The 22,600-nt window shown below is 36.9% G+C and overlaps 1 protein-coding gene across 3 annotated transcripts in view; it reads left to right on the top strand.

Annotated features, from left to right (window-relative positions):
- Nucleotides 1-22,012, top strand: part of MAP3K20 (mitogen-activated protein kinase kinase kinase 20) — a 209,649-nt gene extending 187,637 nt beyond the window's left edge. For all 3 annotated transcript variants that reach the window (XM_020990990.2, XM_020990989.2, XM_078146970.1), the window contains exons 17-20: nucleotides 5,248-5,364; nucleotides 7,994-8,068; nucleotides 10,126-10,276; nucleotides 20,922-22,012. In XM_020990990.2, the coding sequence (XP_020846649.1) occupies nucleotides 5,248-5,364; nucleotides 7,994-8,068; nucleotides 10,126-10,276; nucleotides 20,922-21,613 (1,035 nt within the window). In that variant the 3' untranslated portion in view covers nucleotides 21,614-22,012. The remainder of the gene's footprint in view (nucleotides 1-5,247; nucleotides 5,365-7,993; nucleotides 8,069-10,125; nucleotides 10,277-20,921) is intronic.
- Nucleotides 22,013-22,600: the final 588 nt, after the last annotated feature.

Genomic DNA, 22,600 nt, shown 5'->3' with positions numbered 1-22,600 from the left:
GACAGAGCCCTAGGGACAAGGGATTTGGGGCAGAGTGTCTTTGGTGGGGGCTCTTCAAATCTCACAATGTAGGTAACGATCTGTTCCACTTATTATCAGACTAGTTCTAAATAAAGTTCACCTGTAGACATTCCATTCAGTCTGAAAATTGACTTTTGGATATTTTGTGTCCAAAATTAGCCTCCCCAGTCAAAGGTTATTGTGAGAATCTGTAAAATAGTGGTATGTAAAATACTTTGTAAACCTTAAAACCTAAATAGATAGATAGATAGAAAATGCACCCTTTATAACTGCCTTGCTTGTAGCTCTATTGCTTCTTTCAAACTTCTATGAAAGGCTATGAAATGGGTGCTTTGTAATCAGTCCAGGTATTTCCATGGATAATGAAAATATAAGAGTTAAATGTATCTAAATCTACAAATTAAGAGCAGAAGGGGTGGGTGTTTTGTTTTGTTTTTTTTGTTTTGTTTGCTTTGGTTACTGTGAGTGTCATTTGATTCCATTTATTTGATCCCCTCCCTCCCCTGCAAGAAAGCCCCACAACTCATTGTGAAATAGCTGGCATCTCACATACTGGACCAGGTCTTGCCGAACCAAAAAAGCTTCATATTCAGAGCTGGTAATGCACCATGTATGTGACATCCAAGACCGCCTAGCTAAGTTCAGAGATGCTTATCACCAAAGGGTTAGCCACCAAGTGATGATGATGATGATGATGATGAAGTTTTGCCTAAAACGAGGCATGAAAACTGGCTACTGAAGCAGAGAAAGGGTTGAGATCTGCATCTGTGAAGAGATTACACACATAGATGAAAATCAAAGACCTTGAAATACTGAAACATAATAAAATACATCAACAGATGGGTAGCTCAAGGACTTAGGAAATTCAATTCAAAAAATTTAATTCAAAAAGCATTTATGGAAGTATTATTTTGTTTAAGACACTGCAGAGGAAGACAGGTACAAGTTAGAAGTCCCTTTCTTTCAAAGAGCTAACAATCCATCAGTAGGAGATCATACAATCATAGATTTAGAGCTGGAACAAACCTTAGAAACCATCTGGTCCAACTCCCTCCTTTTACAGTAAGGAAACTGAGGCTCAGAGATATTAAGTAATTCACTCAGGGTCGCACAGCTAATGTTGAATGTTCCTGACCTCAAATCTAACTCTCTATCCCTTACAACAAAGGTGTTAAACTCTGTGGCCTCAGCATGTCACCAGCAAAAAAAAAAAAAAAGATGGGGAAATACCTAACAAAAAATATATATAAATACAATACAACATAAATGACGGTAATTTGTAGTTTTCCATATCAATATACAGCCAGCAGGGATACATTTCTACTTGAATTTGATACCACTACCCTATACCATGCTTCCTTTCAGATGAAATATGATTTTTTAAAAAACCCACTAAACTAAATATACAAAGTAGAATGCAAAAGTGTCTGAGTGGTCTAAAGTGAGAGGAATCACTTCTGAATCAACTCACCACAAAGCATTTATGAAGAGCCTACTATGTGTCAGATACTATGTTAGTCACTGGGGATACAAAGGAGAAAATTAAATAATTCCTATTATCAAGGGCCTTACTTTCTATCTGGGGAGAAAATGTGTATATGTATGTACACATGTATACGTTGTGAGAAAAATCTGTATATGTATGTTCATATGTATACATCTGTGTATTGAGGAAATATGTGTTATGTATATATGAGAAAATGTGTATATGTGGATGTATATGTGCATACATATATATATGTGAGAGAAAATATGTGTAAATGTATATATATACATATATCTGAGAAAATTGTGTATGTATATGTATATATGCACATGCATTTATACACATGTGTGTGAATATATATTAATATATACAGAATAAATACAATTTATGGTTGATCAAGAAGGGCACAAAAAAAGCCATGATGTCTGAGCTGAGCCTTTCAACTTTAAATGTCAGTGCCTTCATCCAAATCGATCAACTGGATTTCAACTGGCAAGGATGTAAAGGGAAAATACAGGGAATGATATGAACAAGAAAGCGAGGCCAGAAAGCTTAGAATGTCTTTGGGGAATGGTGACTATGATATTTTGATGTCTAGAATTCTATTTTGTGGTATTTCAAGAACTGCTATTTACATCCTAGTATTCTAAGACAACTCTAAAATTGCCTAGGCTAACTAGCTAGTAAAAAGAAAAAAAAATCAAATGCAGGCATTGCAGTCATTTGGAATTGAAAGAAATTAAGAGAACACTTGAATTGCTATATTTGTGGAATGCTTTGAACATTAAAATTAGCCAGACTATACAGAACAAGTTGTAGTAGCCTCTAAAGCACATTGTAGCTATATCAAGGCAAACAGGAAATTCAATTAGGGATTACATTTCAGTGAAAATTGTATGTTCTTTCCCCTTCTCATCCAGTGATGTCATAGGTAGTATCTATCTGAGACCCAGCATGGCCAAGTGGATAAAGCTCTGGAATGGGGAGTCAGGGAGACGTCTGTTTGAATCCCATGTTATACACTTAAAATTTGTGTGACCCTAAACGAGTCACTTAACCTTTTTCAGCCTCAGTTTCCTCTTCTGAAAAATAGGGATAATAACAGTACCTTTCTCACCACTTACTATTTGTGTGACCCTGGGCAAATCACTCAAACTGTCTCAGCTTCAGTTTCCTTCTCTATAAAATGGGGATAATAGTAGCACCTACTTCATGGCATTATTCTTAGGGTCCTTTGAAATGATGTATGCAAAGCTTTTTGTAAACCTTAAGGCTTAGATTGATAGAAGCTATTATTACTATTAACTTGTTAATGAATAGATAATTCTCCCTTTCCTTATGACTTCCTTGATTGTAGCTTTATTGCTTCTTTCAATATCTTTCCTCATTAATATAAAAGTGTTTTAAATAAGGGGTAAAAATAGCAGAAAAATAGAAGGTGCAGGAGAAGCCTGTATTTAGCTCAGTGTTTCTCAAACTAAGACTTTAGGAAAGTTGAAAGGGGGTCACAGAGTCCCCAGTTGTAAAAGGATTAGTGAAGCCAAACTAGCTAATAGATGTTTTGATGACTGCATTGGTTGTTAGTGTTATGGAAACCTCTTTGTAACCTGCCTTTCCCCTCTTCCCTATTGTCAAGGAGTGGCCAACAACATTTACTGAACTCTTACTGTTAATCCTTTATGACTTCTTATAACTTCCTGTCTTTATACTTTTCTCATCAACCTCTTTCCCTCTTGGCTTTCTGGTTATCTTAATAGAGAGAGGGATTGGACTCATGACTCTCTTAGTATATGGAACTCCCAAGCAAGGAGACACCTTCTATCAATGCAGATTGGCACCATCTCTGTAATTTATAATCCTAGAGAGTTATCTAGCAGGTGTGTCAGATTCAAATAGAAACAAGGGCCATTAAATCATACGTAAGGATCTTTGCAGGCCACATATTGATTTCATCTTAAAATGTAATATTGTCTATGTTTTATTGTATTTTTATTTATTTTCTTAAATATTTCCCAATCACATTTTAATCTGGTTTGGGCCATTTTAAGGGCTTCATGTGGCAGCAACATGTTTGATGCCTCTGGCCTAGAGCCCTGAGTGGTTAAGAACCTTATCCAGGATCACACAGCCATTTTGAATGAAACATGGGACTTGAACCCAGGTCTTCCCATTTTTGAGACTAGCTTTCTATCCATTATACACACTGCCTCTCATCTTAACAATTAATTAATAATACTAGACTGCAGATGCATTGCTCTTGTATTTCTTCCCCTTCCACTACAACATGGAAATCTTATTGGTGAGTGTGTATAGAGGGGTGTGTGTGTGTGTGTGTGTGTGTGTGTGTGTGTGTGTGTGTGTGTTTGCCTGCGCATGTGTGTAAAGATTTAGATCCTGAGTTATTGTAGGGCCCAACCCCATCTCCACCCCTTTGGAGATTATGAGACAAAATAATGAGGCAAAAACAAGGTAGATAAAAGCATATCCTCAAACACATTTCAAGATCTCCTAAATGTGTATTTGCCTAACTTCCTTTCCATACTTGCCTGGCAGAGACAACAGAGCTAATGAAAATTCTAAGTCTTTATTACTCAGCTGCCCCGAGGAAGTTCCTGCTGTTTGCACGTTGGAACAGTTCCTAACCCTCCTGATCTTCTCAGGGCCAATGTTGCTGTGGCAGCTGAGGCCCCAACACAAGTAAACACTAAGCGCTCTGTCAGCAGGGGCTGTGTGACCAGTCCAAATGAGCATAAGGCTGGGGCTTTGATGTTATTGGTCTTTTCCCTCACTAATTACTTCTCCATTTTTATGAATGTGCTAAGCAGAGGAAGGTACTCAGGTCAGAAATTTGTCCAGCTTTGAGCTGGAAGTTGTCTAAATGAAGGCCTAGAAGCCCCTTGGCTTTCTCTTGAAGTCAATAAATTTTCAATAGTGCTATTCTTGATTATGTTCCATAAGAGCTTATCTCAACACACTAAGGAAAGACACTCCAGGTGGACTCCTATGAAAATAAATTTTCCAGTTCTAAAATGGAGTATGCAAAATCTTTTAGAGTAAAATACCTATGTCTTGGGTCTACATGAATAGAAATGCTATGAGAATCATAGGATTTAGAGCTGAAAGAAATCTGTGCTATCATATGGCCTAATCTTATTTCACATAGGAAAGGATTTTGTTGTTCAGTCATGTCCAACTCTTTGTGACTCCATTTGGAGTTTTCTCGGCAAAGGTATCAGAGTGGTTTGCCGTTTCCTTCTCCAACTCTTTTGACAGATGAGAAAACTGAGGCAAACCGGGGTAAGTGACTTGCCCAGGGTCACACAGCTAGCAAGTATCTGAGGCTAGATTTGAACTCATGAAGATAAGTCTTCCTCATCCCAAGCCCAATGTGCTATTCGATACACCACCTAGCTGCCCTGGCATGAGAAGATTTAGGCCTGTGGAAATAAGGTAACTTACCTAAGGTCACCCTGATAGTAGACAGCAGAACAGAGATTCAAACCAAACTTCCAGTTCCAAATCCTGTGTTCTTTCCACTACCCCAGAAAGTCATTCAAAGGCATTTCACTACTGAGCAGGGCATTGGGGGTGGGGTAGAGAGATGGTGATGGCATGCAGAGAAATGCTTTCAATAATGCTACATTCAAAATAACTCGTGGGTTTTAAAACATTGAGATTGGGGGTGTGTGTGAAAAACTGTTTCACTTCCTCAAGTTCTTTAATTTTGTTTTTAATTCCAGGATTGCAAGTGGAAAATGTATATGGAGTTGGATGGGGATGAAATTGCGATAACCTACATAAAGGATGTGACATTCAACACTAACCTACCTGATGTGGAGACTTTAAAGATGACAAAGGTAGGGTTCTATTTACAGCTTAAAAGCTTTTATGAATTCATGGATCTCAAACAAAGACATTAAAATACTCCAGCAGTGCGCTTTTGTGCCTTTCGACGCTCATATAAGCTCAGACTCAAGCTGATTGTTAAAAGGCACGTTTTATTTAGCAGATTGGGATCATAATAGTTTTTTGTTAAAGTCCCACTTAGGCTGCATGAATGATAAAGCAGGGCAGAAAAAAAAATCATTTAAAATTTTTCTTTTCTGACTCCAGGTTTCCTTACCCTTAGTCAGTTATTTACAACATTTAAAGGAAAAGAAAATGCCAACAATAAAAACACTGAGCTCACACTTAGGGTCATTTCAAACTTCAAAAACCTTGGAAAGAACACCTAGCTGTAATCTTTCTTTGCTCTTCCCTTAGAGGCCAGAAATAAAGATATACATGAGGAAGAACAGGAGGCTTGGAGAAGTCTTTAATGAAGCAAGCCTCCCTGTACTCTGTCCTACAGGTGTTTGGGAAGAATATCTCTCATTGTTTTGTCACAACTCCAATGTAAATCACAAGTTACCTAAGGCACCTGAATAATGCAGCACTATATATGGCATCTGGTGGCACAGTGGGTAAAGCACTGGCCCTGGAGTGGGGAAGACCTGAGTTCAAATTTGACCTCAGATAATTACTAGCTGTGCGACCTTGGGCAAGTCACTTAACCATTTAACTCAGTTTCCTTATTTGTAATATGAGCTGGAGAATTAAAAGGCAAAGCACTCCAAGAAACCCCAAATGGGGTCACAAAGAGTCAGACACAACTGAACGACATACATAATTTAATACATAGTATAATACAATTTACATAATACCATACACCATGCAGGATTCTGACCAAGAACCTATCATTGCCATCACAATCCCACTCCAACAGAACATATAGCAGCTTAAGGCCCAAAGGTCAATATGTAGTGTAAGTAATCATTAAACCACCTTGCTGAGGAATATTGGCTACAAATAATAATCAAACCCCATTAAATGGTAAAAACTACATACCAGCAAGATGCAATGAAGAAAACGAGAGGTACATGGCAAAGAAATGTTAAGAATGTCAGATGTTAAAGTATGTTAAAATGTAAGTGATATAAAAAACTTAAATAGATATATGATCTCATTGGTATGGACAGCACCTCCAGTGATGCAGATTGCAACCCATTCATCCTGTAGAACCTTTGTCTCTATTCTTCTCATAAGTTCACTGAAGACCCCCCCCCCCCGTTCACCCCGCACATGACCAACCTATCTTATTTTTCATACATACTTGTATTTGATGACATCCTTTGGGAGGACAATCTATGGTGAGCACATCAGATCAGATTATTCAGCCTCTTAGTTTCTCAATGTGCATAAAGAACTTGAAGGTCCAAATCTGCATTAACTATAAAAGCGTTCATCAGGAGAACGTTTCATTGCTGGGCCTCTCCATGTAACTATGAGTTATTCCCACATAACTGTTTACTTTTAAAGATGATTATTTTATATTCACTTTCTTTTGTTTTTTGGGGGGAAATAGACACCTCCTCAATTGTTTTAAAGATGTAGGAAAAATATTTTCTCTTCTTCCCATACACTTTGAAACAATAGTAGCTCATACCTTAAAAAAAAGGCAAGAAACATTTCCTCTTAGTGGTTTAGATTCAACAATCAGTCAAATCAGGCTGATAGGTTACACAGTGGTTAGAACTCTGGGCCTGTAGTTAGGAAGACCTGAGTTCAAATCTCGATTCAGACACTTGCCAGTTGTGTGACCCTAGGTAAGTCACTTAACTTCTTTCTTCTTCAGTTTCCTCAGTTGTAAAATGAGGATGATAATAGCACCAACCTCCCAAGGCTATTTTAAGAACCAAACAAAATACTATTTGTAAAGCACTTAGCACAATGCCGAGTTTAATGGTTGGTGCTGTATAAATGCTATTATTTTTTATCATTATTAATCAACAAACATTCATTCATTCATTCATTCATTAAATATTTATTAATATAGTATATACCAGGCACTATACTAATACTGGGGATAGAAAAAGAGGCAAAAGACAGTGCCTGTCCTCAAGAAGCTTACAATGTAATGGTTTTGTATTATGTACCTGGGACTGGAGCTACAAAGATGAAAACATAAGGCTGTCTCCTCAGGCAGTTTTTATCTAACCAGAGAGAAAAAGTGTATATAGATAACTATGTACAAAACATACAAAATGGGGCAGCTAGGTGGCGCAGTGGATAGAGCTCCAGCCCTGGAGTCAGAAGGACCTGAGTTCAAATCCCACCTCAGGCAGTTCACACTTACTAGCTGTGTGACCCTGGGCAAGTCACTTAACCCTGATTGCCTCACCAAAAAGCAAAAAACAATGCAAAAAAAAAACCCACCCACAAATCCCCTTAATAAAAGGATATAAATAAATTTAAATAATAAATAAAACAAGATATATAAATTTAAAAAAACATACAAAACAAATATAAATCTAGTGTGGGAAATAATCCAAATTATAACCTGATGGACACAGCCTATGAATAATAGGAAAGGTAGTTTGGAAGATCATTCTGCAAAAAAAAAGAATACTAAAAATCTGTCATAATTATAGACCATTTTCTTTTCAGCCACCATTTGTAATGGAAAAGTGGATTGTGGGAATTGATCCAAATCAGACTGTTGAGTACATTGTAACATATGAGGTAAGTGTGGGAGAAAAAAGAGAAATAATTCTTTCAACATCCATTAATTAGCCTTTGTTTGCTAAGTGGTCATGCGGTATATGATATACAAATAATATTTGGGCCCTTGAGTGATATCTATCAAAGTGTGGCATATCCTCTGCCCTTGAGGTACCAATAGATTAGTGGGAGAATCTGGATGAGCTTACATAGAGAAATGTAATTATCACAAAGGCATTTTGATGAAGAATAATACGTAAGAGGTTAAAGTTAAATTGGCAGTTTGGCAAAGGCAAGTGAGGTTAGATAATGTGCTGTCCTTTGAGCTTTACTTTCCAGTAGTGGTTTATCATAAGGCAGAGGAAGTTTGACAGCCTGTTCTAGGTTGTATGTCATGGATGCCTACACCTTAAGGAAGTCCTTTGTAATCCAGTGTTTGGTCTATGATTTGGTTTGGTCTCAACTTATTCTTGGAAATTCATATCTCCAATCAGTAGCCAATTTCAGGGTAATCAAACCCTGGAGAAATAGGCCCATGCCTATAATTCCCACTGCTGAAGAGGCTGAGGCTGGTGCATTCTTGAGCTCAAAAGCTCTGAGCTGCAGCAGGGTTAAAACTGATCATGTGTCCACACTAAGTCAGGCACCAATATGGTAAGCCCAGGTGAGTGGGAGTAGAGAGAGGAACCACCTGCCTACAAAGGGGCACCCAGCCCGGGTCAGAAATGGAGCAGGTCAACACTTCCATGATGATTCTAATAGGAGCAGGCTGTACCTCCAACCTGAATGAGATAGGAAGACTCCAACAAACAGTCCCCAAATTCACATAGGACTGATTTTCATCGGGGGACCAATTTTCACCTGTCCAGTGACTAAAGGTTCATGCCCCTCAGTCACCCCTTACCAGTGTTGGAGTACCAGAATGTTGCTTGATGAGCAGGAATGAAGAGCAAGGAGGCTCTTTTCCCCTCAAAGCTCTCCTGCCTTGGCTGTTAAGACTTAATAACCTCTCCAAAAATAAGAAGCCCATCACAGTGATTGGATTTTCAAATTTTCCAAATATAGTTATCTCCTTTTGTATCATGGAGCCCAGGATCTGGAAAATCCATGTAAAGTTTCTTGGCCTTCCCTTCATACCAGAGAAGAAGTCTGAATTATTATGACATTAAAAGATAAAAGTATGTTGATATTATATAATACTATGTGTACAGTTTATACATTTCTGAGTTTCTAAACTTTTTCTGTGTCATTTGCTGGCCATTGTGTGTCACTCCTCAAAAATTCCCATTTAATTTCTTATGCTGACCCATGATATATCGAAACAACTATGGGAGAAATTACAACATGGAAGGGATAATTGTAAAGTCTCTTTCCCTCACCTAAATTCCATGTGGCATACTTTTTCCCCCTCATTTTTTATAAACTCCAAACCCTTTTGTTTTTACCTTTCAATATATCATCATTCCAACAGATTTTTGAACATGTTATAGTTCCTAAGCTTACAGTTTTCTTCGAATTGATGAAAGATTCCCAGAAAGATACTCTAATCTATACTGATTAGTGATCTCTGTGGACATTGATATTGGGTGGTTAGTCTCTCATCTTAGAAGTCATCTAGTTACCCCATACCTGAACAAGAATTACTTTTACAACATTCCCAATAAGCCTTTGTTTAAAGGCCTCAGCTTGTCCAGGGAGAGATCAAGTGGGGGGAGGTCATTAGGAAGAGAACCCCTAACTGCCAAGGCCAGCCATTCCACTTTTGGATAGCTCTTTGGGTGGGAAGAAGTATTTTCACTTCCTGTGTTTAAAAGGATAAGAAAAGCAGAAGAAGGACCTTAAACCATCTTTTTAAACCAATTAAGATGCTAGAATGGAGGGGCTGGGGGAGGGGAAGATGGGTAGAAAACTAAACTAAAAGAGGATAGAAATTTCCTACCTAATGCCTATACAGAATATTCCCAAAAGGAAAAATTCAGTAGCAAGACACAGTTGTTTTCTTTCTAATTGTATAATCTTGCTTTGTATGTGTTTGTTGGGTTTTGCCCTTGTTATCTCCTTGTTTGTTTTTTCAACAGAGCGATGTTAGATCTCCAAAAAGCAGTAAACATGTCCAATCAATTCAGTGGAGCAAAACGAAGCCTGTAGATGAAGTAAAGGCAGTAAAGCTTGTAATTCAGACATCATTTGCCAACTCGGAGGGCAATGCTGGAAGCAGATCTAACTCAAGTAAGTCAGGATTTGTAAACTAGATAGTTGGGGTACCATAGAGCCCCCCAAAAGAAATAGATCACACCTGGAATCATAGATTGACCTCCCCCTCAGTTTCCTCATCTGTACAATGAGAGTGTGAAGGGGACATATTTCCCTCCCACATTCTCATTGTGTGTAGTACATAGTAGGTGCTTAATAAATGCTTATTCCCTTTCCCCTTCACTATACCAATGAAGTCACAGGTCTAGACTCTTTCCCTATAAATCACAGCTTTGTTAAGAGGAAGTAGAGCATAGCATATTGACCACTGGACTTAAGAGTCAGGAAGACCTAAGTTGAAACACCACCTGTGATATTTATTAGCTCTGTGACCATGGGCCCCAGTTTTCTTATCTATAAAATGGGGATAACAATACCTATAAAAATGAGATATTGTTTGTATTAGCACCTTCAAACTTCAAAAAGCTTAATAACTGTCAATTCTTACTTTCTAGAACATTTATCCAATATATAGGAAATAAAGGGAGTTATAGCTATGAACCCCTGTTCAGAACCTATCAATAAAACATTAAATAATGAGAAATAGTAAGTAAGCATGAAAGCATAATAATTAAATTTCACTATATAGCTGAAGAAATAGAGAATTATAGAATTTAAAGTACCAGAACAATTAGACGTTATCCAGCGCCCTCATTTTTCCACTGAGTAAACGGAGACCAGGAAAGGCAAAATGATTTGCTAGATATCATTCAGGTAATAAGTAGAATAGCTAGGATTAGAATCGAAATCCTCTGACTTCAAATCAAGTACTCACTAAATTAGATTGTGCTACTACTGCTTTGTGTCAAAGAGCATAGAAACCATGATAAACTATAATAAAAACTATAATTTAAAAGTTCTCTGTAAAGTACTTACACATAGGTGTATTTATGCCGTACGTGCACTAGTATGAATGAACACATATTTAAGAATATCAGCCATTTTTTTTTCACTCACAAAATGCTTTCTTAGGAGTTATTGTTTTTGTTGTTGTTAGTTGTGCCCAATTCTTTATGACCATATTTGGGGTTTTCTTGGTCAAGATACTAGAGTGGTTTGCTATTTCCTTCTTCAGCTCATTTTGCAGATAAGGAAACTGAGGCAAGTAGTATTAAGTGACTTTCCCAGGGTTACACAGCTAAGAAGTGTCTGAGGCCAGATTTGAACTCAGCAAGATGGGTCTTCCTGACTTTAGGCCAGGCACTCTGTCCACTGTACCACCTAATATAAAAGCCATCTCTTTTAAAAAATGTTTTATTGGAAAATGTGCATAGAAAATTAATATAACCAACTAAACTAGCTTAATACCTATTTACATTTAAACTAATCTCAATGCCTAAAGTATCATGAACTTTTAAAAATCACTCTATATTCTAATGAGAATTCTGTGTGTTTCTTTTTATTCTTTTTTTCCTCCTTCCTGGTTAGAGTGTATAATCCATTCTTGTGAGTTTACTTTTTTTGCTTCTCATTATTTAGATCTTTCCAGATTTCTTTGTATACCGCTCCTACCAGATCATCTTAATTGCATTATATCGTTTCATTACATTCGTTACCAAAATGTATTTAACCATTCTCTAATTATTGGATATTTAGGTTGTTTCCAGATTTTTTTTTTTGCCATCACATGAAATGCTACTAGGAAAATCTTTGCATAGATAACTTTTTCTTGATAACACTTTCAAGGTATAGTCCCAACAACTAACTTACTAGGTCAAAGGGCATGATCATTTTGTAACTTCTACTCCATCAAAAACAACTCCATTAGTCTTAATTTCTACTGCTGAGTGCCAAGGGGGAAAGAAAAGGAAAAGATATGAAGGAAAAGAGGACAATAAGTAATAGTGTAAATGAAAAGATGAGGAGAAGAACAAAGGGAAAAAAATAAGGAGACATGTTTGAGATAGTATAGTAGTTGGTAGTACTAAGCAAAGTACATGGAGTATATATGTATGTGCATATATATATGTGTGTGTGTGTGTGTGTTTGTGTATATGTTTATATGTATAGGTATAGGTATACAAATGTACATATGAATTTTATATATTTATTCAATATTTTGAAATCTTGAAAAATACAAAGTTTCCAAGTTATTAAGAAAATATAATCCATATTCACCTCTTTTAGACAAGCATATGAATCCACCCTAAAAAAATAGTGATCATTTCAAAACATGTATGTGGAGAAGGACCTTTCTTGGCTAGAATAATTGATATTGGCTCCTTCTCCTCTACCAAAAAAAAAAACAAATAAACAAACCAAAACTTAGTGTGCCTGATTTTTACTTTGTAACTCAAGATTTGCCCCACATGCAAAGGACGTGGGAACGAATATACAGGAGGCTAAAGAGGCATTCTACTTATAGCATTGAACATCTTATATAAGAGAAAGGAGAGATATTTTCAAATAGTGCAGCACACTCACATGGACTTAGAAGAAAATTGCTCTAAGTAGCCAAATCCCACAAATTCAGATATTCATTAAACAAGCCGGTTGCTATAAGAATGAAGACATATTGAGACAAATCCTCAGTAAATGGAATTGCTTGCTTGCATGTCTTTTAGACCCAAGACATTTTTGGGATGTAAGACAGTTACTTCATGGAGATAGATAGATAGATAGATAGTAGATAGATAGATAGATAGATAGATAGATAGATAGATAGATAGATAGATAGATAGATAGATGGATAGATGGATGGATGGATGGATGGATGGATGGATGGGTGGGTGGGTGGGTGGGTGGGTGGATGGAGAGAGAGAGAGAGAGAGAGAGAGATGGTTGGATGGATGGATGTAGATAAATAGATTGTATACATTGATATAGATAGATCAATAGAGATAGATATAGACATAGTTTGATAGAATGATGGATAGAGATTAATAGATAGATACACAGAGATAGGTGAGAGAAACAGAAACAAAGACAGATAGATACATATACATATATGAGTGTGTGTATACATATATTTGGGAGGAGGGAGATGGATATAGATACTGGGAAAAGCCATAATTATTCATATCATTATCAACATATGTATGCACAATAAGCATATATATTCATAAATACATACACATGTACACATATATACATACCTGTACATATGTTTTGTTCATGGTCTGACACTGAATGACAATAGCAGAAGTTCTCCTTTTCCTTGACAATGCTACCTTACGACAGAAAGTCAAATCAGAGTTCTTCGAGTACAAATGAATTTTTCTCACTTTAAAAACAGGCGACCTCCAAAGCTGCTACTGATAAGTTCAATGACGTATTTCTACTTAAGTTTCCCTTCAGGGAAGGGGTAATACTGGAACCGGTTCCTGAGAGTCGATTCTCAAATTTTCAGTATAATCATTTACATCTTGGAAATTGGCAAAACCTATAAGTCAGAGCTTGGTTTATTGTTTTGTTGATTGTCTATACTTAAGACAGGGATGGAGAAAATGTTAATGCTACAGATTAAATTTAAAAGTATGTCATGTGCATACATTTTAGAAAGCCCCTTATTAAAACATTTAGCAGCACAGCCGCATTTAGGATCTAAAAAACCTCATAGAATGTAAGAGCAGCATGGCTCTGGAAATCCCCTCTTCTCAAACATTCATGGTGTAATTTATTTGTTTTAATTTATTTTATTTTCAATTATGGAACAAAACAAGCATTTCCATAACACAGCACAATAAAAAAGATGATTTCACATGAAACTGCAAATCTACCATGTACAACTTGCTACTCCCTCCAAATATACAACAAAGCTATCATGTAAATGTCCTTTTTTTCTTTTTCACCCCTCCCTTCCCCCACCTTAGAGATGGCTACCCCTTAGACACAAATAGGTGTATATGTATAAATTAACTATGTAAAACTCATGATGTAATTTAATTAACATTATCAGAAAATCAAAATTTTGTTTTACTGTTTCTTAATAAAACAAATATGTAATAAAGACAAATAATATACAACTTCTGAAGCTGTTTATCCTCTATCCTAAGGTGAAGCAAATAATGCCTTGAGAGCAGCAAGATTGTGAGACAGAAAGTAGTGGCTAGACATAAAAAGACCTGGGTTCTGATAACAATTCTTCCATTTACTAGATGAGTGACTTTGTGACCTCAATGAGCCTCAGTTTCCTCATCTGCAAAAAGAGGGGATTTAATTAGATGACCTCTAAGAATCCTTCCAAATCTTTGAGTCCATGAGTCTTTGAGACATTAAGGAAGTTACTTAACCTCTCTGAATTGTTTCTTCTTCTACAAAATGGTGATCATAGTATGTGTACAACCTATTGCCCAGGTTTAAATGAAATCTGTATTTAAAGCACTTTATAACCATAAAATGTTGTATGCAGAAATCATATGATGTTGTGATGTATATAATTTCTGAGCAATGTACCTTCAGAGTACAGTACTTACAGAGTACAATAAATAGATCAAATAGATAGATAATAGATAGATAGAGGCAGATGGATAAATAATGAGATTAATTTTTATCATCTGCCTTCAATAGATAGAAAGTGATTTTTGAGGCTAAAAAAAAAAAGGTCAAATCTCCCCTGTAATGTCCATAAATAGAGTTTCACCAAATTCATTTCTGATAAAAATTAAATTTGCCATTTGTATTTCAACTTTTGAAATATACCTACAATTTGTATTTCACCTACAGGTGGTTTTTTTTTTATCAATACTACCTATATAAAATCTCTTCCTTCAGCCCCTGGAGTCATATGCACTCATCCCAAGATTAGTTAATAATTAACATTACCCATATTTTAAAGGGAAGGGAAAAAAGTGGGAAGGTGATAAAATAACTTGGCAGTGACACCAAAGCCAACGCAGGTTGGGATAATAAGCCCCCATTCCAGGTTTCCCTGCCTTTGTTTGCTCATCAAGAAGGACTTAAGAGTTGTTTTTTATATCCTGAACAAAGGCTACTGAGTGTGCCTGAATTTTTTTTCTTCCTTCCTTATCGTATGGGTGAGTAAGGGAAGGAATCATTGAGTTGTAGCTTATAAAAATTGTCAGGGTGAGACCCTGAGGTGAAGAGTCTTCTTCACACACACAAATAACAGAAACCTCCCTGTTCCAACAAGAGGACTGAGAATAAACATAGGAAGGCATGGCAGAGTCTTCTCCTGAGACTGAGTTTTCCAAAGGCCAAGAACAGGCTGAGTGGTGGGTGGAATCAGTCACAACAGGCAGGAGGACTCAGGAATGTTGGGTACTGTGGTGCAGACATTAAGGTAATGAAGAAAAAAAAATCTCAGGAATGAATTCTTTTCTTTCTCAACTGAAAAAAAAATAGCTGGAAGGAATGTTTCTCTTAGAATGAAAATATCTTAACAAAGGAAAGTACTCCACATGGCATGAAGTACAGTACAGAAAAGTGGCTTTTCTTGTCATTCCCATCCAAAGGAACATAGATACATAAGGGCTTCCCCTGAGCTATTTTTTTCCAGTATATTCTCATTTACCACTCCAGGAAGTCCTTGAACCACCCACAGAGGAATGGTCATGGAAGTCCTAATAATTTCCAGGAGCAAGATATGTGCCATTTGCCTTTAAAGAAAACATGAGGAACGAATGTAAAGCACCTACTTCAGCATTTCCAAGCCAGTTTTGACCTTTCTGCAACATTTCAGGGAAATGGCCCCTTGATAGACTTTAAGAATTGACTCAAGGGGGCAACTAGGTGGCACAGTAAATAGAGCTCTGGCCTTGGAGTTAGGAGGACCTGAGTTCAAATCCAGCCTCAGACACTTAACACGTACTAGCTGTGTGACCCTGGGCAAGTCACTTAACCCCATTGCCTAAGAAGCAACAACAAAGAAGAAGAATTGACTCAAAAAGAAACAACAGAAGCAAGTTTGATTCCTAACCTCAAGTCAATGAATGGACACATCAATAAGTTCTTACTTGAGTACCTCATCTGGGGCCAGTGCCTAGGCTAGGTGTTATGGCGGAATCTTAAGAAGAATAAAACACGGCCCCTCCTCTCAGTGAGCTTCAGTGTTAATTGAGGAGACAAAATGTGCTCACATGGAACAAATGTAGAACAATACAAGGCAACATATAATTAAATCCTCAGATTCATGGTTTCTAGATTCATAAGTATAAAGTTTTAAGGATTCTTTGAAAGCACTGAGTCTAACTGACTTATACAGGGCAGCTAGGTAGCACCATAGTGGATAGAGTACTGGGCTAAGAATCAGGAAGACTTATCTTCCTGACTTCAAATCTCACCACAAGTACTTACTAGCTATGTGACCTAGGCAAGTCACTTAAGCCTGTTTGTCTCAGTTTCCTCATCTGCAAAATGAGTTGGAGAAGGCAATGGAAAACCATTCTAGTATCTTTACCAAGAAAACCTCAAATGGGGTCATGAAAAGTTGGACATGACTGAAAAACAACTCAACAACAATTTATTGTATAGATGAAGAAACTAAGGGCCAGAAAGGTAGAGGGAGTTTTCAAGGTGATATTGAGAATCAGTGGAGGAGCCAAACTAGACCTCCTGACTTTCAACACTGTCCTATGTGTCCTTTCTAATTGTTACAGGAAATCAGAAAAGACAAAGATCAAATAGGGGGCTGGAGTCACTAGTAAATGAATTGAAGAAGTAGACTTTGAGCAGGAGCTTAAAGGATAGGTGGAGAGGATGGGGGAAATAGTATAGGTCAAAGGAAATGGTACCTCACAAGTGGAATAACTAAAGTCTTAACAAAAGAATGGAGAGCATGTAATATAAAACCTCCATACTAATATTTTTTTAACCAGACCCATAATTTCATTGAGCTCCCAATGAGGAATTTACTCTTCTAAAGCAGATTAGCATCTTCATTGCAACTTATAGTTGTAGAAAGTTGCCTGAAGATACCAAGAGGTTAAGTGACCTGCCCAGGGTCCCACAGCTAGTGTATATCACAAGCAGGACTTGAGCCCAGGTCTTCCTAACGCCGCTATATCATGGCATCCACTATGCCATCCTGCCTTTCCACTGAAAAATAATGGGGGGAAAATGGCTAATAATAGAAATATGAAAAAAACAAGGAAATTGTAGGTAGATATCTGCCTGCTGTCCATGAATTAAAGACCCTAGGCTGCAATGGATATATCCCAGGATGATGAAAGAATTTGCAAAAAAAAAAAAATTTAACTAAAAAAAATAATTTAAAGGTATAATTGTTGGTGATCTTATTTTAAAAAAATTATGGATATTGGGAAAGAAGCTTCAAGACTACAGGTAGACTAGTATTGCTCCAGTTTTCAGTAAGAAGAAGAAGGTAAAGTCTTCAAACTAGAGGCAAGTGAGTTCAACATTGCTTTATTTTAACAGATTGAAAAATTCTAGAATGCCTTATTAACAGGATGACTTTTTAGAACTTCAAAAATGAATTGATGATTACTATAAGTCTGCATGAGTTTATCAAGTACAATTCAGACTAGACTAACAAAATTTCCTTTTTAAAAGGATTACTAGACTTAAAGAGTAAGAAAATACCAGGGAAAGGATACCAGGATTTCAGCAAGAGATAAAGTCTTGTAGGATAACCTTGTAGACAAGTTAGAGAATATGAGATAGATGATACTGTTGTCAGGTAGGTTCAGAACCAGTCAAATGGCTGGATCCAATGAGTGATAATTAAAGGAACAATTTCAGTCTGGAGTGATATCTCTAGGGGATTACAACAGCTCTCTCTCTCTTTGACCCTATTCTGGTTGAAATCTTGATTAATGAAACAATTGTCAAATTTACAAACCATGAAAATATATTACATGACAAAATGTGTATTCAAAAAGACTTCAAAAAACTAAAATACTGAATGAAATATAATAAGATGAAATTTTAATAATGATAAATGTAAAATTCTACAATTATATTCCAAAAAATCTATGGTGAGTACAGTATAAGGGAATCAAAGCTAGTTCATGTGAAAAAAGACTTGGATGTTTTACTTGAATGCAAACTTAATATGAATCAACACTAGGACATGACAGCCAGAAAGGCTAATGTGATCTTAGACAGAATTAATAAGATCATAATGCCCAGAACAAGGGCATTATATGTATATGCTCTGCTCTGATCAGGTCCCATCTGGAGTCTACAGTGCTTTGCATAGTTCCTCCAATTTCACTCAGTTCCTCACATATATTAGGCACCCACTATATGGCATAAATTATCTTAAGCTGAGAAGATCAAGACATAAACAAAACAACCCCAAACCTTGGGGAACTTATATTCTTTGGGATGGAAAAGCCTTCAATGCCTTGCATACAGTAGGTGCCTAATATTTGTTGGATTGAATCCAGTTTGGGGCACTACATTTTAGGAAGGGCATTAACAAGCTGGAGTGAGTCTAGAAAGGGTCAGAAGGGACCCAAAGTCCTGACATACAAGAACAATTAAATAAGGTGGGAAAATAGAAGACTTAGGCCAACACAAGAATGTCTTCAACTATACGTAGACATGTTTTATTTCATCCCAGAGGGTAAAAGTGGGATTAATGTCTGGAAATTTCAAAGACATCTTTGTTGGCTCAGTGTATGAAAAAATTAAGCTAATAATTAGAGCTGACCAAAAGGCTACCTCAGGAGGAAATGGGTTTCCCATTAATGGAAATCCACAAGAAGAGGATCATTTGCTGTTGAACAGGAATGTGTTAGAGAAGATTGCTGCTTGGGTATAGCGAAGGCTTAGATAACTTCTGAGGTATCCTTGAAGTCTCAGGTTCTATGATTCTGTATCATAGAAAAATGCTACCTTGAGCTTCTCTGACAGAGAGACTTTCTCTACGCATGTTGCCATATTTGCAGTTGAGTCTTAGATGGACAGGATCACACCTCAGAGGTACCCTAAAGGTCATCTATCGAACCTCAGTTTGAAGTATTTTTTCTTTCTTATTTTCTTTTCTATAACACCACTACCAAAAAAAAAAGTTCTTGACATGTGAAAATATCCACTGGTCAAAAACTTTGAAATCCTTAAATGGAGGATGCCTTTTGATCACAAAAGTTTCATAAACACACTTGTTTTAAATGACATTTGTATTATTACTGTCAGAAGGAGGAAAAGGAGTAATGATGATAATGGTAATGATATTTAAGATTTGCAAAACACTTTACACGTGTGATTTTATTTGAGATAGTCTGCTATAATATTGAGCTGCTTATTAGCATATTGTTATATTATATTAATGTGCCATTATTAAATATTACAATATTGTTTCCAAATAATTAATATTAATTATTGTGTGTTAATTAATATGTTAATTAATATTTCTAAATAATTAACATATCAAAACATTGATTATTGTGGTTATTATTGCATTATAACCCTGTATAATATGTGGGTGGGGTGGCTACTCACACACCTACTCACTTTCTCAACTGACTCACTTACTCCAACCTCCTCAGGTCCAGGCTTCCCTAGGTCTAGGTTCCCAAAGTGTAGCTATGCTCAAACTTCCTCAGGATCCTAGGGATAACCCTGTTGTGGGGAATGCACTTCCCCTACTCACCTCTTTATCTCCATGCCCTCACCAATGAATTTCCTTTCCCATAAACCAGCCACATATAATGATACTTTTAGATGTTAAACATAACATTTACCTACGTAATACATTTCTTTAGGCTCAGGCAAAAGAAATTATATTAATATGTTGGGTGCTCATTTTAAATCAAATGTAGGAATAATAAGTACATCACAGTCCATATATAAATCTGGGGCATACTCTCCAGTCAACGCATTCAATATCTGCAGGAGATAGTAAGTACCCATTTACAGAAATCTTCCAAAGATATATGAGTGGAAAAACTCATGTACTCAGGGCAGCTCACAGTTGTGGAACTATAAACTTTGGTGTCCTCTTTCCATCTCAGAAACTGTCTATCTAAGTTCCTTGATAAACTTAGCTTGCATATTTAACAGATATTTCCACTGCCAAGCTTGAATTCATCTATTCTATACTTAAATAACGCTTCATTAGACATGACATCTCAGCCAAACTAGTTGATCCACTGGGTAACTTCTTTGATTTTCTGCTTGTCAACTGTTCCTCTGCTCATTTAGAATTACTCCTCAAGGGCAACTGTAATATCTATTACTTCCAGCTTAGCTGATCTAGTTATGAAATATGTGCTTTCACCTCTCTCCACCCTCTTACTGGGTTCAAATTCTGAGTTTTCTCTGCTAATGATTTCACCTCAGCTTATGGTTAGTAACCAAATTCTTATCTTCTGTCAACAATCAAATAAATTACATTTTGTCCCATAATAATATAATGGCTCCAGTATCCATATCTCTCCAATATCCCATGGTATGTCATTCAAAAATTAGCAACTGAGATTCAGACTCTTAGAACTATGAGCAAAGCAGATACAACTCACCAATATACTGTTCCATATAAAAGAGTGATATCTCAAAAGGATGATATCGTATACCAGAATACTTTCATACTTACAATTAATGTTTTAAAGAGGGATGATTTGAATGGTATAGTTTATATTTCAACATCTGAAAGTAAAATGGTTTCTAGTATCTTTGAGTTATTCTTAAAAATTCTTATAAATCAGGAATGTGACATTGCAGTAGCTTATGAGTCTCAATTCCATTTCTTTTACAGATACAGATAGCCAATGGTTAAACACCCTGAGGATGAGACAAATTGCTTCCAACCCTTCTTCCTTTCAACGTTCTCAGAGCAATCCTATTACTGCTGGGCTACCCTACCTTCACAATCAAGCTTCCTATGCTGCTGCTGTCCAAAGAACACCCATTAAGTATTACCAAATCACACCTATAAATCATTCCCGAAGTTCATCTCCTACTCAATATGGATTGACTAAAAACTTCTCTTCACTGCATCTAAACTCCAGGGACAGTGGTATTTCTAGCATTAATTCAGATACCTCTTCTGAGAGGGGTCAGTATTCAGGGAGAAGTAGGAATAAGTCTAATCGAAGCAGTGTTTCCCTCAATTCTTCCCCCAAGGGAAGATACAGTGGGAAAAGCCAGCACTCGGCTCCTTCAGCAGAAAGGTACTCTGGGAAATTCTTTAGAGTCTCTCAATCAGCACTCTGTTCCCATCAGTCACTGGACTCCAAAAAGAGCCCAGATGAAGTCCATCAACCTAGGACCATCCCAGGGATGCCTGTAAACCCTGAAAATGACCCAAGAGCAAATGAAGATGAAAGCAAAGTTAGTGAAGGCGGATGGACAAAAGTAGAATATCGCAAAAAACCTCGCCGGCCTGTTCCTGTCAAAACTAATAAAGAAAGAGCTAGAGGAGCCTATCGAGGCTGGAGAAATTTTTGATGCATCGTTAGCTGATTTTGTTTTCTAAACAGGGTTTTTGTAATGGATTTTGCTCATGTGGTGCCTTCAACTGGACTTTTATTTAAAAACCCCAACAGTATGTTAGTCATGGGAAAGGGAAAGGGGAATGGGATGCCACCTATTTCAGAGATGGCAATCAAACCAGGAGCAAATCTGAAGATGCCAGTCACCAAGCATTGCTCTCATTTGGGGATGGGGGAGGGGGGAGAAATGTGGATAGTTTCTGGTTTGAAAATCAAGGAGAATTCTTTGTTCTGATTTTTTTTTCTGAATTAACATTTGCCATTCAGAAGAAAAAACATCATTTGCCCCTCCTATTAAAAAATCAAATTACTTTGAAAATACTTATGATCTCATTAAAGTGTGGATTAGTATTTATTTTAGTCACATATCTGTGTTTTTATTATGGACAGTAGCCTGACTGAATAAAGAAAAGTCACCAGTCTTACTATAGTTCATGCCCAGGATAGCATTCATTGAGATTCATCAGAAACCAAAGATTTAAATTACTCAGGTGACTGGACATTTCTTCCAAGCTCCAAATGACAGATCCTTTCTCTTGAATATTATTGTCTGCATTTTACCAAAGTAAAGGGGGTGGGGGAGGGTTGGGAACACCATGGTGAGACTTCTTGGAATCTAAGAAATTTTGACATGAAAGAAAACAGATAGAAAGCAAGGCAGCAACGTCACAAGCTGGAAGCTGAGAAATTTAAAATTACCAACATCTTTATTTGAGCAAGACAGTAAATACCAGCCTTGTAGCAGCAAGCCTGGAAGCAGCTGGGGGTAGAGGGGTGGAGTGCATGGGTGGAGTGTGGAGGTGGGAGGAAGCTGCCTGCAGGACAACAGACAGGAGTTGCTGAGTACATACATCAGAAATACACAGTTCTTAACATTTTACAAACCAGAGAAGCCTGGCAAATAAGTTGGTATTGATTCCCAGATAGTTTAGGTTCCCATTCA

Source organism: Phascolarctos cinereus, unplaced genomic scaffold (genome assembly GCF_003287225.1).
Source record: "Phascolarctos cinereus isolate Bilbo 61053 unplaced genomic scaffold, phaCin_HiC Scaffold_726;HRSCAF=1367, whole genome shotgun sequence".
Taxonomy (NCBI): Eukaryota; Metazoa; Chordata; class Mammalia; order Diprotodontia; family Phascolarctidae; genus Phascolarctos; species Phascolarctos cinereus.
The sequence above is the reverse complement of the archived record's forward strand: the minus strand, read 5'-3'. Positions and strand labels throughout refer to the sequence as shown.